At 37.2% G+C, this 19,695-nt stretch overlaps 1 protein-coding gene across 2 annotated transcripts in view; it reads left to right on the top strand.

The window, feature by feature from the left end:
- The window catches only part of HHIP (hedgehog interacting protein), a 209,679-nt gene extending 202,396 nt beyond the window's left edge, over positions 1-7,283 (top strand). Inside the window, exons 13-14 of one of the 2 annotated variants that reach the window (XM_069242604.1) lie at positions 3,210-3,338; positions 3,631-7,283. In XM_069242604.1, the coding sequence (XP_069098705.1) occupies positions 3,210-3,338; positions 3,631-3,686 (185 nt within the window). In that variant the 3' untranslated portion in view covers positions 3,687-7,283. Of the gene's footprint in view, positions 1-3,209 lie in introns of both variants that reach the window. The other variant, XM_069242603.1, reaches the window with a different exon arrangement.
- Positions 7,284-19,695: the final 12,412 nt, after the last annotated feature.

Genomic DNA, 19,695 nt, shown 5'->3' with positions numbered 1-19,695 from the left:
TTTAAAAACACCTATGAAGAAAACGAGGTCTCGGGGAAAGTTGTCGCATGGAAAACCCATAAAGAAATGCACGCAAAGAACTATTAATGTGTTATATATTGACCAAAAATAAAATTTAGTATCACAGATAGAGATATAATAAAGAACATTTTTGGGCTTTTTGTAAAATCATTGTTTATAGGCGTCAGAAAATAGATCTAGTAAATTGACTGACTAGCCCGTTGGCATATTAAAACATACTATTTTGCAACTTTTAATTTTGCACCTATATCATCAAGATACAAAAATATGCTTCATGCACATAAATATTTTGACAATTATTTGATGTTTCAATTCCTTAAGGAAAATAGGATTGATGGCATTATTGGGTTGCCAATATCACCAAAGAGAGTTTGATACAAGGTGTTGCAAAGGTTTAAAAAAAAAAACAACTGAAAGAGCGTTTTTTAAAGAATGTTTCTGTTCCATGTATAAATGCTGCTAGTCGTTTTGAGGATAAACGCACAAAGGATCAGGTATTCTTCAATAAAGTAACAATACCTAGAGGGCAAATTAACAGTTGTCTTATCAAATGTCAGATTTTTTAAAGAAATGAACTGTAGAGATATTGGTCAAGTTTAGACCCATCAGTAATTAAATCCAAAGGCTGGCTGATTTGATCTTACAATATTATATATTCTTTTTTTTGTTAAGTATTGACTGTAGTAATAGGAGTTATAATTTATATTTGATTTTGGATTTAATAGAGAACACAAATGTGAGATCTGTTGGTTCTTTTAAAATGTATTTGGAAGGTGAAAAGAAACAGAATTTGTTACTAGAGTCTCTGGTAAATGAATGAGCAAGAAAAATGTTATAATGACACCTGATATATGGACTAATGTTAATAAGATTGTGTTTCAGTTCTTAGGGGTAACAACTTTTGTGAGATGCAGTTTTAATCAAAATGGATAATTTATCATACTCCTACATATTAAATAAGAGTAGCCCTGAACTTTCAGCCAGTTGTTTTAGATGTGATTCAGGTGAAAAAGGAAATTGGTCCCACGCTATAGTGTGGTGTCCCAGGCTAGACCTTTATTGGAAAGCAGTCTTTCGTTACTATGAAAACAAATTTTATATTTAATTGTATCACGCTTTAATACTTTTATTTGGGTATTCATCTTCAGTGGGATTACCAGACAAGTGTAGTAAGGTGATATTTATCTCTGTGCTAGTATCCCAACCATTCATATTGTAAAAATGGAAGTGTAATTGAATTCCAACATTTCAGGAAGGACTGAGAGTAAAACGCAGAGAACAGCCTTATGCAGCTCAAGGAGAAGCAACACAAATATTTTTCTCATTCTGTGGGAGAAATGTATTTGGGAAAACATTGCAATAAGATGACATTTTATTCTGTTGATTAAGTATACTGTTATATGATTTTTGTTTAAATTATGTTCTCAGGAATTTCCTACGATATTTCTTACAAGTGATTTTGTGTTTATATGTTCATCTATGTATCACTGAATATTTTATTATATCTCACTTGACAAAAAAAAAGATATCCAGGGTAGGTAGACCAAGAGTCTAGCTGTGTCCTGGGTAAAGATGCAAGGAGTTCCCTAATAGAGATCTGCAGGGCAGCCGACTTGATCTTTCTCTAGTACATTTGTTCAGCACCTTAGATTGTAAAGGTTCAAAGCTGATAAAAGGGACTTTGGTGTGGGTGTGCTCAGTTGCATCTTGACATGAATGTTTAAAATGGATTTTGAGTAATGACTGTTACGAGGATGAGTGGAACTAGAAGTAATGAGGATTACCAGTAAGTAACCAGGACATTATTGACATAGAAGATATGGCTGGCTACTTGCAGAAGATGAAGTTGGTCCCAAACAACTTTTAATTTGAATTATTATGCAGCAATATATTGCCTATACTTTATATCTCATTCTAATACAATTATATTGGAGACTCGAACTTACTTCTGGGCACTCCTGTCCGTATATTTTAGCAGAAAACTATTTCACTAAACACAGTCTTTGCTAAAGAGTATGCCTTAAATTTCCAAGCAAGAAAAAGTATGAGAGGTGTACAGGGGTGTAGGTTGTGCCTTAAATTGAAACCACCTCATCTCCTTCTCATACGTATTCATGCAAGGAAGGTGGGTAGAAATGTAAACAGTCTCAAAGGGCTGATCTACTGACACAGGATCGGACAGCATTGGCATGATCTAATGGTTGCTGTGGACTGGTGCCAAACTTGATGGTAATTTTCTCGATTCTAGACCACAAAAAAACAGAAAAAAGCTCTAATAGTAAGTGTCTGTGATTGAAAGCTATGTTGTTTTTCTGCTGTGTTTTGTCACGTTTTCAATCGTCTAAATGCAATTGAGTCTACAGTGGTGTGCTCTTTAGACTATTAAAAGTAACGTGAAAAGATATATATTTATCACTCCTTTATATATCACGGGCACATTAAGCACAGAAGTTAAAACCATTGATGGCAGTGACAGTGAGTAATGCATAACCTTTGTTTTCAGAGTTATAATGCAGCTGCATAATTGGTGCATTATAAGATTTTAAACATTAAAGACAACGACAACCATGGAGGTTATGGTACCAGAATACTGTGGCTACAATACAATGGCATAAGGCAAAATGATGGGACCTACCTCCAGATTCTGGTGAAGGGCCCTTGGCATTACTATTTCTTAGAGATATTCATAGGCCTTGGGTTGAACAGGGGCATCTGACAGAAGTACTATGTTTACAGAAATATCACCCATTGGAGTTAATAACATAAAATCTACACCCAATGTGACCATGTTTTGCAAGTTATATTTGGGAATATAATGTTGCTGTCACACAATATTTTTGCTAAGGGTAGTCTAACATTGGATCTTTCAATTGTTGTACGCCGTAGGCGTTGGTACTAGTCCTTCAAAGTGAATGATACTCGTTTTAGCAATTAAGAAGGATGAATATTGAGTGGTTATGCTGGGATCAGAATCTGTGACTTCCAGATTTAAAGCAGATGATAATTACCTTAAGGAGGTAATCATAAGTGAACACAAATAACAAGTGTGAGTTTTGTTGACAGGCAATATATCTTTTATTTCATTTCTGCACATTGCATGCTTATTACACATCTTTGTAAATACAATTGCTATAAAAAGTAAAGTTCAGTGAACTAAAAATAGTAACACCAATATTTTTCTTTCTCAGCCAAATGCGAACCAGTGTGCCGTCATGGAGGTGTCTGTGTCAGACCCAATAAGTGTTTGTGTAAAAAAGGATATTTGGGCCAACAGTGTGAACAAGTGGACAGAAACATCAGAAGAGTGGCGCGGGCAGGTATTCTTGATCAGATCATTGATGTAACATCCTACTTGCTGGATCTAACCACCTACATTGTATAGTTCTTGGAAACCTCACATTTGGATATACAACATATTCAATGGGCATTTATTCTGAAAGATCCCTTTTAAGACTATCTTTCTACAAACTCCTGTGATTCCTGTTAACTTTATTAATTTAAACGTAGTGTGTAGGGAAATGATATATATATATGCATACACACACTTAACCACAAGTGTCTTTCACGGAATCATGCTAGATGTTATTTTTCTTATGGGTCACTTTGCAGTTTACGGCGATTCCAGTGTAAACCGCATCCTCGACGCAGGGCTGATGACATCATAAAGGATTATTTGACATCAAGAATGCCGACTGGTTAAAACTGAGCCACAGCATTCACACACAGTCCTCAGACAGTGCAGTATAATCTGCAGGATGGACATACGACCCAGTTTCTTCTGAAGGAAAGCTTGGCCAGATCATCAAACTTGTTCCAGAACTCTTATGTGCATTTTCTAAAAAAACATACACTTCCATTTCTTAAAATGAGGCCCCAGAGATTCTCTGCTGTCATCTCCTATTGAACCAAGGGACAGATGTAGCAAGGGGTTTTATCCATTCTGTGTCTCTGGGAAAACGTGTTCGTACATATGTCCCTAAGCTCTCTGCTCAGATAAGGAGCTGATGGAGCCACGTCATTTTAAGATGAAGAACTTCAGGACTTCTCGTTCACGCACACTTCAGAAACTGTCATCATGGATTCTCCGCCAGCCAGCTGATGGCATGTGGTGTTGAAACAATAGGCACTGGGCTACCTATTTATTTGTGTTGTTTTATTTCCGTAACCTAGTCAAATCTTGCTTTCTTTGACCCACAAATGCAACAAAAGTGGCAGTTTCACCATCGGGATGGAGCAGGATGAAAGTTATCGAGTTATTTCATATATGACCTCTTCATTTCATAAATGTATTATTTGGTCTTATTCGAGATGGCCTAAAGGGCATAAAAGAGCAAAATGTTGTGCAGCGCCCCTGAATGAAATGCCATTCACCACCCAAGGACCGAGCCGGAGCTGTTTTGGATTTCACACTAGAAGGAACTATACTGAAAACAGGCCATGCTTTCATGCCAGGCCGCTACTGTGAGACTTACAATGGCCACAGCTGTATGAAACTTTAAACATGTGCGTTTCTAAAGATCCATAGACACGTGCAGTATTTCTCGTGAAGAAACGTATTTCATTCCTCGCGCAAGTGCCGCCATTTTCCTTTCATCACAAGTAATGCATTGCTTATGCAAGTCAGACATAAAGCACCTGCCAGCCAGAGTGAAGCTGCCTCAGTAGCCCTCCGCAGGACGCAGCAGCCGAGCACTGCCTTCAACGCTGCTTTGTTTACAAGGCAGTTTATCTGACCCCATTTTATTCTACCCGAAATATGCAACCTGTACACCACAGTGTTTGTTCAGTTTATGTCTGCCGCCTTCAGAACAAAGCTCTTTAGGAGCCGATACGCACTTCACCATAACCCAAAAGCGGGCCCACTTTGCAGGCTGTGCAAGTTGTGCGCACACAGTGTTGATTATGTGGCGAGGCCGTGCTTACTGAAACAGACCGGGTGGGGGTTGGGAACAATACACCAGCTCCCTTCGAGTTAGTACTGGGGTTCAGCGTGACCTCATGCGAAATGGAAATAGGTTGAAAGATTTTTTCTCCAGTGTTTGGCAAACAATGGTCTGCATTTAAAAAAAACTGCATGCATAATGTAACACAATGTAGGTTCAATTGGCAGCCTATTCAGGAGCTTCGGGATTAAATGAGCGTGGAGACCAAATTGCCCTCATACCCCAGAAAAAGGTGGTCCTTTCTAATCAGGGCAGGACTTCATTGGCTAAGCAGTGTGACAAATCTGGCAGTCCACGGCTGTAGGTTAGTGGCCACCTTTTGTCTCCATTGATTTCTATCTTTAGTCTTCTTGATGAATTCAATTACAAAACGTTTTACAATTTTAAAAAATGTCCTGACAACCATTTTGTAAATTGACCCTAGAATCTAATCTTCACTTATTCACCGTGGGTGACACTAACGCAACGTGAGCTTCTTTTGAGAGAGCCAGATGTCTAAATCGGTTAAAGCAGTTTCACAATGCGCGAGGCTGCATGTGGACGCAATACCATACGGCTAAGGCTCCCCTGTACCCGCTTTTTGCTAAAGTGTAATAACAATCACAGCTTGAAACTGCACTCTGTTGTCTTCAGCAATGGTTGAGATTTTTCATGGTCGTCTTTCAGTCATTTATTTAGGTAGCGAAAAATCTATTTTCGAGAATGTTCATCTTATCATATGTGCACCCGCACTTGGCAATATGTTAATCATGTCCCTCTGAAGAATCGGAAGCATCTCTGAAGCCAATGGTAGTATGGAATGCAGAATAGCCCTGGCTCATTTCCACTTAGCCAAGGAGCTAAAAAAACTCTCAGTACATTTTGTAACACGATTGGGAGAGCTGTGATGTACTGAAACATTTTTTCTGATCCCAGCTCAATTATTAGAAATGCAATGCAATGATGCAAACATGCCTTAATTAAACAACTTCATACCATACTTTATATCATACATCACAAACACAGTGCTCTATAGTTCACTTTATGCCAAAGATGATATATCCAACATTATTATTCAATGTCTTTCCCCTCCGCTAATATTATGCATTGATCATATATCTATGCTTGGTTATGGAATGCAGCAGCAAAAAACTAAGGTCAGAAATATGACAGTTTTCAAAGATAACTCAGTTTTTAGGATGCATTCATTTTCACCAATATCCAATCTAAGATATTAGAAATAGAAACAGACTTTTCTTTAAAATGTTCAAGGGTACTCAAAGTTTAAATCCAAATCGTAGCAAGCCTCTCAGTTTCACATGTATGCCCAAGCCCATGTAGTCAAGGGAAGTGCCATTGAAGACCTGTTCACCATCACAAATGATAGGCAACAATTATACATTGCACATTAAAATAATGCTAGAACAACCCTAATCCATTACAAAGCCATTGCAAATGTTATGCTTATTCGTCAGTCACCATCTAAATGCCTGGAAAGGATTAGTCTGTTTGTTAGCTGGTAACCGCCAGGTTTGCAAACATGCTGTAGGCTCACATATCAGGCACAGTGACCGCCTCTCCATCTGTGTGAGAAATGCCTGTAGCAATTGTGTATCTATGTACAGTTTATCATTGCTATCAGATTGGTATTTAGGTTGCATATAAATTCATAATTCTCCTCAAAACAGAGACGTGGTGCAATGCATGCAACCGTTGACCTGTCTATACTCTGATTTTTGCATGTTATGTTTCTACATATGCTTTGGTTCTTCACACAAGCAGAAAGTAACTCAGCAACAACCAGTCCCCACGACAAACCTTATATTTACAGTGAAAGGCCCATGAACGCCTTCACTGTGAACTTTGCTATGTGAAAAGCTAAGCAAACCATAGCTTAAGTCCATTTCTTATTGTACCAAGTTGATCTCTTTCTCACAAAGGACTTATATTATTTTAACCTGCAGCGCACAAACACAGTGTATTTAAGTGCCATTGTTTCGATAACAACAATCAATAACAACTATTGTTCTCATCAAAATTGAAATTATTTTTATAACACTTGCCGTCTTAAAATGATGAAGTGTTGGCTAGCCTAAGTCAATCCTGCCTGCAATGTAGTATTTCTAGCAGGGATTTGTCAAGAGATGTTTAATGTGTATTCTTGGACCACTGGCTCACTCCATACACCACACAACACCCCTTTAACATTCCGCTACTCTTAATATGCGGTGGTAAGGTCTAGTGACCGTTCACCTCCATCCACCAGGAAACTTGCACAATATACTTTGTCCTTAACAGTGGGACACATATTTATATATATATATATATATATATATATATATATATATATATATATATATATATATACACAAATGTGTGCAAAGGTACTCATTAATTAGGATGTATGAGAGAATCCTGAATGGCATTACAACAAATGGCTTTATAACGCAAGAGTTATAACGAAAATGTTTTTCCAATGAAAGGCTTTTACAACTAAATTTATTACAATGATTGTGCCTTTACAACGAAAGCCTTTGTCACAGAAACGTAAGTATTTAACAAGTAAGTATGAAAACTTGATATATATATATATATATATATATATATATATATATATATACATATGATCTATTTTTACATGTAAAATACTTTGTGGAAAGGCTTCCTCGTAGAGGTATATATTTATATGTATTTATATTTCAACAATATAAATATTAACCAACAACCCCTGCACCCTAAATAAATCTTCCCCACCCCAATATTCCCTTTCAACCCAAAACCCATACCCACCCTAAACCCTAACAATTTCCTTACTACCCAAAACCCATACCCACCCTAAACCCTAAAATTCCCTTAACACCCAAAAAACCCATACCCACACTAAAACTTTAAAAAACCCTTAACACCGAAAAATCCATAGCCACCCCACAACCTAAAAATTCCCTTACCACCCAAAAACCCATACCTATCCTAAAACCTAAAAAATCCCTTACTTCCCTAAAACCTAAATATAGTATAAATAATAAAATAAATAATATGTACACATATATATATATACATATGTATATATATATATATATATATACGCCCACACACACATATATATATTTAAAAGCTTTTTTACTTACCTGCAAAATATACTTACATTTACCACAATTTTCGTTATAAAAGGCATCTGTTGAAAAGGCATGTTCGTTGTAAACAATTTCGTTGTTAAGACATTTTATTATAAGGCCTTCGTTGTAAAGACATTTTGTTGCTTGGCTTTTGTGATAAAGGCTGTTTCCCCCTTGGTTATGACACTGACTATAGATTCATTACTTGGGTTTCATTTGTGTGCATATTGTGTAGTCCTTATAATTCAGACATGCTGCTATCAAGACAATGGCACAGACAATTTATTTCATGACTGACCACTTTCTGAAATATTAAGGGTTATCACCACCTAAATGTCCTAACTTTACATTTAAAGTAAGGCATAGTCATGTAAGCCAGTAAGCAAGGACAGTTTTGTTGTCTTCAATGGCTATTAATACCAATGACATTTATAGAATTGCCTGCTTTAGGTTTGTACGTTCGTCTGCCTATGCATATTTAAACAATGTATATATTGTTTATGTTCAGTTGACAAACATTATACATGACAAACCAGTTTAATACATATTGGTTCACACCAGACTGCAATCTCCTCTAAGATCCAGACCCTTTCACATGCTCTCTTACGTTCAGTCCATGTGGTCACTAACAGAGCTAGTTAAAGACCTGTGGGCGTGGCCTGAAAATTTCAAAACATGTGCTCCATCTAAATACCTCTCCCAGAGTCCTTGACACTCTTCCTCCACCAAAACTCTTTAGCAAAGCAGGGCACCATTACAGCTCCCCACCATTAAACTTGGAGATGGTGCTCTGTGGTTAACAATGAGGGACACGTTGAATTTAGCCAGTCACAAGACCTAGATGATGTAATATGACCACAGGTAATAGAATAACCATCAAGATCACACCAGCCTTTGATCTGAAATTTGACAACAATGTTTTTTGGGTGTCATAAAATGTGGGTTTGGGGATTCCAAAAGTTGCATATTGTTTTTGGGTGTCATAAAAAGTGGGTTTGAGGATGCCAAAATGTGCATATTGCCCTCAGTAATCAGATGGAACCATTTCAAATTATTGCTCACCTGAGCAATACCAGTCCCATCAAAATAAAATGAATGAAAGAAGGACATTTAATCACACTTTTGCCTTTACAACACAATTGCACATTCAGTTTAACGATATCCAAAGGGCCACCGTGTCTTTTCCAGTTATTCTCAACAAACACTTCCATTTTGAATGGAAAGGTATTTGCTATGGCTTTATTCTAAAAAGATATGCTATTGTGTAAATTCTTAATGAAGGAGTTAGGATGAGTGATAAAAATAAAACTTCTTAATATATATTAATAAACTGAGTATTTTAACAAGATGGGTGTTAATTCAGTGAAGTTATCAGTCATCTTATTAGCACTCACGGTTTAATGTTGCTCATAAATGCCTCCTGAAGACACACTTGTTTCCAAAGCACTGTACCATGCATTGCTAACAAACCTGTACAATATTTTTTTAAAAACTTTAATTAGACAAATGTGTATGTTCATCACAAATAATGAACCAGCCAGGCCAAGTGACAAAGGCCCTCATTATGAACTTGGCGGTCTCAACCGCCATGCTGGTGGCGGTGGAATTTACCATCGCCGGCATGGCGGTTGAGACCGCCACATAATGAAGGCAGTTGGGACCGCCACAGGCGGCCTCCTACCGCCAGGCTACTGCCGACAGACAGCCTGACGATGGCGGAATTCTTCATCCGACAGGGCAAGCAGAGCTGCCCTGCGGATAAAGAACCCTTGTTCCGCCAGCCATTCCCTGGTGGGTTCACCCGCCAGGGAAAGGCTGGCGGAAGGGGTGCACTTGGCATGGGCAGTGCAGTTGCCCCCTTGCTGTGCCCCGTCGCGTAGGTCACTGCCTGATTTACAGGCGGTGATCTGCACCTGCCGCACATCCATGTGGAGCCGTCGGCAATGGCCGGCTGGTGGAAACATTGTTTTCGCCAGCCGGCCCAGCAGAATGTTTATTATTCAGCCGGCGGGATCTCAAGGGGGCTGGCGGTCTCATAAGACCGCCAGCATGAACACGGTGGAGATTCCCGCCGTGTTCATAATGACCTCCAAAGTATTTTGTAATCAGTATCCTATGTATAAAGAACACTTGTAAACCCCACTATTGAGAATTATTTTGAAAAACTAAAACATGTGTTTCTTCACCTTATGGAGATATATTTTTCTTGTTGGTAACTGAAATCTGAATTAGTAATTGCATCTGCCTTTATTATATCTCACTTCTTAGTCTTGTTAGTAGTTATTTCGGGTACCTACCTTGCTCCTCTTCACACTACTCCTGGACTCTAAATGCAGATTCAGAGACAAAGGCCACCCTGCCTAAGTGTTAGAATTAGTATCTAAAATAATGGTCTTACTCAACTTAAAAGTATTTTTCTCTGCAATTTGTCTGTATTAATTTTCTTCTTAGATCCTTTAGCGCTAACTCTACAGTACATGTTAAATTGTTCACTTTCTTAGGAACAACAACCATTTTGAAATTGCTTCCCACCATTTAAACACAATATGTGATGCAAATGTCAAATAGTGATGGAAAGGATCATGTTAAAAAAGCAAGAGGTTGGAGTTGGAGAAAGCGATGAAAGCTGAATACAGGACATTGAGGCAGGGAATAGCTAAGACATGTGGAAAAGGTGAGACAAATTCACAGTAGAATAGACAAGATGTTTACTATTACCCAGTGTTCTGTATCTCAAAGGTGCAATAAACTTTAGAATCTGGATTGCTTGACTTAGAAAATTCAGCAATGAAAAGGCAAAATAACATCTTAGCTAAAGCATGTAAATGAATATTATGGGATTAACAATTGGATACAAAAATATCCAATGATCCCAAAAAGTAATTTCTGTATTTAACATTGTTCTGATCAATATTTTATATCTTTGGATATCAACAGTGGTTTGAAAAATAATATGTCTCATGTGTAGATGGTAACATACCTGACAAAATTACTCCTGGACAATTGTAAGGGATGGAAAGATGAACTTTTTTTTTTTTCTCCGAGAGTGCTCATAGAAACGCCAATGCCTTCAAATACTTTCAGATGAGTTCTTAAAAAAGGATATGACTTTGACTGTGTATGTAACCACTTTTGCATAAGTGTACCTATGCCAACAAGCACACTTTGAAAGTAAGGAAGGATTTCTGTATAATGCATATGCATTGGAACATATTTCTCTATGATGTGAAAGCAGAATAATTATATCATAATGAACTTGTAAATGCATAGAATTGGATTTATTTTTATCTGTGGAGTTTTTTATTCTTACACAAAAAGACATTTAAGTGTATAGTTTCTTTTGTATTCTTAATTTAATATATTTGTTGTGAAAGCATGGCTAAAGATCTGGTTACATCAGTGCTCTATGTCTCTTATACTAAAATGGTCTATAAAATGATTGTCTATGATTTAAACAAACTACTTTAAGTGTGGGATTTTGAAAGATTGTTTCACTATTTTGTTTAATTTCTTGCTATGACTCTGTGTCCAATGAGCATTTTTCACCCTGGATCAGTAGCATAAAAGTATGCAAATTAAGGAGAATATGAAAGTAAATCCAAATAGTAATTTTAGCTGGTAGTGATTACAAAGAAGGATATAAAATATGTTTGCTAAATTCAAAATGTATAATGTGTAATCCGTTGTTTTGTGAAATGTAATTCAAAGCTGCTAGTGCTCTAAGAATTCATTATACATTTGTACATAACCCCACTTGTTTAATTTTAAAAGCAAAAAACAAACTGATAACGGGGTATTGAGCACCTAGTTATGCTACATTTATATTGAAAAGCAGTGAGCACTTCAAAAGCATTAGTTGCAGCTCAAACTCATCAAATAAGTATATTTGTCACAGCCTTAATGTACAAACAAATCTTCATGGAGAATGTTTTATTTTTATAATACACTATCTTGCCAGAGGATCTTTGCAGAATCTTTCAGGGATTAAAGGGACATACAAACTAAAACATACTTTAACTTGTTTTTTAATCTTTCTACTTCCTTCACTCTCTTGGTTTCTTCTTCATTCTACTGATGTGGAAACAAATACGATATAAACTTGCAATACATTTCTAAAGTAGACCTACACTCATTCAACAACTGAATAGTAGAATCCAGACAGAATTTCAATGTATCCGCAGTAAATATTTATGGTACAAGTTATGTATGTGGAAGTTAGGTGGATACTACTTTTGTGCTTGGTAACTGTTGAAAATGCAACAAAATGTTAATACTTTGTGGCTTGATGAGCCCAACCCTTTCCTAAAGTGCCATTGAGGCATTTCCGTGACACAGTAATACTGCTGCGTTGTAGACATCACAAGAACCAATAAACTGCATGAAAGACTATTACATCTCATGTGCCTAATATACTAACTTATTTATAAGAGAATTGTATTTCTCACATAAAGGAGTACTTTTCATACTATAGTTGAGAAGAATAGAGTATATATTTATCATTTAGTCTTCATATTTTTAAAACATATGTTTTCAGATGCCCATGTGAGACAAGTGTTGTCATAAATAAGCAAATGATTAGCAATTGATTTCCGATTTACATTTCAGAGTATTAGTGCTATTTTGATGAGAACATTTAAAGTGTATTAATGGTAACAGTGTGTATCGAAGAAGAGAAGATCATTATAGGAAGATCATCATACCACTTAGGGATGCTTTGTATTGCTATTTGTTGCAATGCTCATTTATGTCAGCCTGATCATTGCTTTGTTAAAACTGAGCTGTTCTTGAAGCAGGGTCACAACAGCTCATGCATTTCCATTAGCTCTAAAAACATACCTCAATGGTTCTTCTAACTCTATATAAAGAGGTTCCCCCTCCATGTGCAACATTGAATCCACTGAGCAATCAACCGCAGCAAACGTAGAATCATATGTTTTCCTAGTGGCTTTAAAGAGCATACAATATGGGAATGACATCATACCTTGGTATGCTGCAACCTACTAGGCTGTCTACATATCGGAAAATATGAAACTGGCAAGTGGCATCTATACTCATTTAAACCAACCTATTTATGATCAAACTAAACAGAGAGTAGTGTAAACATTGAAAGGAATTTCAAAGAAAAATTGACTTTCCCTGTCAGGGCCCCGCAGAATGCAGGAAACAAGATATCACTGAGGCTATATCCATAACCATTGTGCCTAATTTTGCAAAATCATTACCTTGTGTTTCTGGAAATATTGCAAATTGAAATGGATGTGTTCATGTACGATATGTTTGAACCAGGCTTTCTGATTCCTAGAAGCAGGTTCAGATAGAGATACAGCTTTGTACCTCCCCGATCAACAGTGAGCCTAAGGCACCACAATTTGCAGTTATTACCATTATGCAGCTCGATCTATTGATGCAGCCCTGCAAGTACAACAGTCCTGTGAAAAATAAATACATTCATCAACACTTATTAATCAGTACACACACAGTTTAAAGTGTGTGGGCAGCCTAATTTCTTAACGTATCATAGTGAAATTATATTTTTGCGATAAAACTGAAAATGCACTACAAATGAAGTATTTGGCCTTCCGCTGTGTGTCAAAACTGAAGTTAATACATTACCTGTGCAACCCTTAAAAATAGTTTCCTATGTCTAGATACAATTTAAGGCACACACCGATATAATATATAGTCCTTGAACAGGCTCCTGCGTTAGCACAACAGTTTATTCCAGGCCAATTCTGCCTCTTCTTTCGACCATCAGTCCTAGTAAATCCACTGCTTTGACTATCAGTTGCAGCCAATTCTCAGCCAACATGTGTTTCATTACCTGGGGGTATCCCTATGACTTCATCAGGGCTTTTCAGATGATTAATCAAACAATTCTCTGGTTCACAATCTGCGTCCCTATTCAAAATAGCTCACCGTCAAATCAATGTTGCAGAAATCCTCAACCACCTCCATGTGTCAATACAAATAGGTCGTCTACCCCCTGATACGGGGAGACTAATATGTTGTCTGCCCCCTGAAACAGGGAAACTAATATACTGATTATCCTCAATGCGTTATGGAGTGAGTACACTCCTGTTTGACGTACTTGCTCCATAACGCATTGGGGATAACCAGTATATTAGTTTTGCTCTGATTAAACAATTGGGATACCTTTACATACTAATACATCATCTCTCTATTTCTCTGTCTCTCTATTTTCCTACCTCATACCTATGTCTCAGTACTAGTGAGGACTGAAACGACTGCCTCGGACATCATGGAAAAATGTACTCCCTTGTCGCTTATGTGAGGTCTATAATTTCATGTGGGCTGCAAAAACCTTTTGCACATTTATGACATTAACAATAACAAATTCCATGTATTGACACATTTATTACCTATCCTTATAAACACATTTAGTTTGTCCTCTCTAATTGTTCTTCCCCAAAATAAACATTATCTGAATTATCTGTGTTTAGAATTCTCAGTGAATGCATGCATTGCATGTGGGGAAGGGATGGAGTAGAGGTTATGCTTTGTTAGTCTGCTAGCAATACACACTCTTGAATCAGCCCAGTAAAAATAGCAGTATGGAAAAGTGATAAGGCATTCTTACAGTATCTATTCTCTAAACTCTGAGTTTAGTGATTAGATATTGTAAGAGAGGTTAAGGAAAGGTGGATCCATGGAATATTCTCTAGATATTCACAAAGCACACATTTATATAAAGGTGGTCTAAATAAAAATCATTTACATAGAGGCCACCCTTAAAATCTGGCAGGAATATAATTCTTGGTTCTTATTGTATTTCCACAAGTGGCATGACAACACTCTTCAAGGAATATTGATACTGCATGAGAAAATATAATAGTAACTGTTATTTCCTTGCAAAGAACAAATGAATAGTGGAAATATACAATTGGAGAGTGCCACTTTGTGTGTAATATGCAGTGAAAAAGGGACACTCATTATATTATTCTGCACACAAAAACAGTGATTGCCTTTCTGAACAGGTTCAAGGGCAGTAATGAAAGCAGGGTGGTGCCTAGGATTATTGCAATCCTTTTATCATGTAGATTGTTAGCTAATGTGCACAATTCTCCCTAAGCCAAAAGATGTCTAATATTCATCACAGGCTAGTGCAGTAGGTATCCTCCAGATAATATACCATTGGAAAAGCACATTCATGAACAAACCTCAGCACATCACCTAAGATTAGAGGTTGATGTCACATATTTGGCTTTGAGAATCCCAATGGAAATTGTAGTCCAAATATTTTATGACCACTCACAACTAAAGTAACATCACTGCAAGAAATATGGAAAGATTTCCATGCATGGATACACAGTTTCTAGAGCAATTGAGTGAGGACATGAACTCAAAAATCCTTTCTCCAAAATAAGGGCCTTTCATGCTTGAGCAAACTGAGGCTCACAATAAGCCTTCAGGTTTTCTGTCATAAAAAAAAAAACACACCCAGGGCCTCATTGCACGTATGGCAGACAGGATTATTCCATCACAAACGTGACAGATATCCTGTCCACTGTATTACAAGTTCCATAAGATATAATGGAACTTGTAATACGGAAGACGGAATATCCATCACGTTTGTGTTGGAGTAATCCCCTCTGTCAAATTCATAGAGGCCTGCAGTATCTTGAATTTATAGTTTTCCATGTATTAAGCCCACTGTGTATCCCCACCATATATACCACCAGGGGCTCCAAGCTCTCTTGAAGTATAAAAACCTTGAGTATCTAACAATAGGACTTAACAAAGTGCCTTCATTTCTATACAAAAACTAACAACTTCCTGCTATTGCAACACACAGAAAACAATAGTAATCTAATTTAGGTTTAAAATGTTCACTGAATAACAATAAAAAGCATATTAAAAATATAGGGTCTCATTTACAAACAGCTCCTTGTGAGCTAGTACTATTATGAAATATATATATATATATATATATATATATATATATATATATATATACCTGCTTTTGGTTATTGCACAATGTTTTTTAAACCTCTAAATAAAGGAAATTACATTGTACCCATAAATCACATGAATGCCTGTGAATGTATTTGACATTAAACATATGAAATGTATAACTGATAATATATGTAAAATGGTCTCAATATTCCAATCTTTGAGTTTTGGTGAGATTTCCAAGTGACTCAACCTCCGCTTCTGTGGCTTTTAATGTCACTAGATTCTCTTGTTGGCATTATAAGAGCATAATTCGCAGCTTTCCAGTTTATCTATAACTTACATATTTACACAAGTGAAGTGTGTGAAAATATGCGAACAGAAACATGTTGTTCCATTGTAAAATTATTGTCCCAATGAACTCTGCCCTGCTCCATTGTCAAGGATGGGGCAGTGAGTGCAGAATATGTTAATTAATCATACATGCCTTGAGTAAGTCTTTGTATCTGCTACATATGTACTTGAGTGTCATTTGTTCCTGTGGGCTAGGATTGTTTAACTTTTTTCTATCGCCCACAATGGCTGTCAAGATGTTTTTATACTCCTTTTTATTTCATAGCACAATGCTATCTACTGTTGCTCATTTTCATACAAACTAGAAAGATAATTTATCACAGAATTATACTGCCTACAATGCCTTAAAATGAATGCAGTGGCTAGAAATGTACAAATGTTTCATCCCAGTGGTAATTGATCAAGTTATTTTTTGTTTACTGCCTTTTCAATGAACTGTAAAGTTTCTATTTTATCTTCGGCGGGTCTTATACTTTGCTATTTACATATGTAAAATAGTTTCAACTGTACATGTAAATTAAAATTTCTAGCCTTGTATTTATAAATGTGTAGCACTTACTGTGGATTTTAAAATATTTGCAAAGAATATGTTTGTAAGTATAGACTAAATATGTTTGGAATTGCTCTGCGTAAGGTATTAAAAGCATTGTTTTTACCATGTTTCAGTCTTTCAAAGTTTTGTATAAACAAAGAGAGCAACATACTTGAATCGCTCCAATAGGCTAAACTTCATTGAATGCTCTATCAATCACAAACTCTGAAATAGTAGCTGGGAGGAATGCAAATCATAGCACTTCATTGCCTCCTCAGGGTTTTGAAGTTCTATGAGTATGCCAGAATATAGCTTTTCAGAAACTATATTGTATATATCAGTCCATCGTTGGTCATTGGTCTATCAGTGCCTCAATGGCAATGAAATTATTGTTTTTAAAGTAATGAACATCCGAGTCTGAACACAAAAAGAGCATTTGCAGCACCACAACGTAAACAGTGCCTTGACTAGTGTCATCATTGTATAACCAAAATATCATTAGAGTGAAATATTATGCTCTAGATATTATTTACAAAAATATTCTCTAATTATAATTATTAGAAAAGCTACATCCAATGGGATATTTTTTGGGACCAAATACATACCATCTCCTACAATGGTTCGGTCGGCCAGGGGATCATGAATACAGATGTCACCACTAGGTTTATGAACAAACTCTAGTGCTAACGATCCTTGCTTGACCGGCCTGTATTGGATCTTGCTAGCGATGTTTGGTGGTTTATTGTGCCAGGTATCTGTGTTTATCAGAGTTTGTAGTTGCTTATTCATTGTGGGTGGGAGCAGGAGGGAGATCATCTGAAATAGGTAGAGGACCTGAGGCAAAATCCTTCTTTTAACCACTGCTCACCATATTAGCAACAAAATTGGTTGCTATACCACCTTAGGAAATCTTGTGGGAGGTTCTCTAGTAATTTGGAATAATTTAGCGTCACTACTTGTGATGTGGTGCGAGGTGGTGTGATCTATAGGTATGTTATTGAATCTAAGGACAAAGGGATAGGTAGTAGGTTGTGTAGTACTGACTCTTAGTTTAGCATGGGGTTTAGTAATAGTGACTCTGACTGAGTAAGATTTTGAAATTAGATACCACTTAAATACTGCTTGGAATCACTGAAGCTCCGCCACCACAAAGCACCGCAGTTAAATCTTTAAATCATCCGATATGGAAAGAATGATGTGGTCTGCAAATATTATACACTTGAAATTGTCTTTGCCAATAGTAATGCCCTTGACTGCCTTGCTCCTTCTAACTGCATTAGCGAATGGCTTGATACTAAGGACAATAATGAGGGGCAAAAGAGGGCAGTCCTGTCTAGTGCCCCATACAGTGGCGATCGAGAAGGATGTAGTGCCATTTGTCTTTATTCAGGCTATGGGACAGTGATAACTTACCATGAATCAGGTCAGGGTGATTCAGCCGAGGCCCCGTCATTGCAAGATTCCCATCATAAATGTCCAGGCGGCCCTTTGAAACACCATTTTAGCATTAAAGGATAAAGGTAAAACAATTTTGCATTTCTGTTAAGACCCCCAATTTTGAGATGGGTTCATCTAGGGACTGTTGCCAGGCCTTGGGAATGGACCGGATAAAATGGTCCTCTAGCTCTTCAGTGACTGAGTCTTGGCTGAACTGTTCTTTGGAGTACAGCGTTTGATAGAAGGTGCAAATGAGTCTGCTATGGCTATGTCATCTTGGACAGGCTTGCCCTTTTGTGCATGTAGGTTTGTGTAAGGGCACTATTTGTAGGTTTTACCTGCATGCTTGCACACTGAGCTTGCAAAATCTCTTGTAAATAAAACACAACAAAAATGGGCTTTGAGCCCGCCCGTCACTTACTGATATTTACTATTGTGTCAGTCCGAAGTCACTCTCTTTTCCTTACTTTTTATTGGTTTGCTCATCACCTGGTTTCACTCTGCAGGTCTTCCTGCTCTTCTCTGCTTTCTGTCCATGCCGTGGAGCATGGCCGAAGTACAGCTTCCAGTCACTCAGCATTGGCTAGCGACCAGTGCCCTTCCCCTGGCTGCGAGTCTGAAGGTACTATTTTTAGATTTAGCGTGCACACGTGCGCTTTAAGGTTTAGCCTACATGCACATGCTTGGGCGCTGTGCTTGTTTTTCTTATTTCCCATCTACCAGCTAAGCCATCTATGTACAGTGTTGGCAAGAAACGCTGCCCGTGGCAGCAGATTAGAAACAAGAACACATAACACACTCCGGGATATGATGCTACCACATTTGCAAAGCCAAACTCTAAATATACTGTTTTTATTCACCAAAAGGGGAATACTCTTGGTGATTGAGTTATTAGATGAGGGAGGGGGTAGAGGGCAACAAATTAATATAATATAATCTGCAGTTAGAACATGTTTATCCTAAAACATTATACAAACAAATCAAGAGTTAGTAATGAAAACCATCATAGGGGGTCAGCGTTCATTTGAACATTGATAGCACTGTGGTGCTGTGTGAAGGCTACCTTACCAGGTTGTAACAGTGGCGACTCGACAGTGCCCTCTTTTCAAGCAGCCTCAGGTCTGCACTGTGTTGGTTTAGCCAGCCTCAGCTCCCAACCACTATCCTGGAGCCTTCAGCTACACTCGCAGCCACTTTATATTTAAAGCTTCTTCAGTGAAGCAAAATAAAAGAAAAGGAAGGTAACACAGTCAATTTTAAAAGCAAGCACTGGCATAGGTTTCACCTTAGCATTTTCTTTTGCATTCTATCTTACTATCTAACTGGATTATAAATATTAGAAAAAGATTATAATAATCTTGATAAACCGTTAATAGTTGTTCATGTTTTTTTTTTTAAATTC

Source organism: Pleurodeles waltl, chromosome 1_2, assembly GCF_031143425.1.
Source record: "Pleurodeles waltl isolate 20211129_DDA chromosome 1_2, aPleWal1.hap1.20221129, whole genome shotgun sequence".
NCBI lineage: Eukaryota > Metazoa > Chordata > Amphibia > Caudata > Salamandridae > Pleurodeles > Pleurodeles waltl.
The sequence above is the reverse complement of the archived record's forward strand: the minus strand, read 5'-3'. Positions and strand labels throughout refer to the sequence as shown.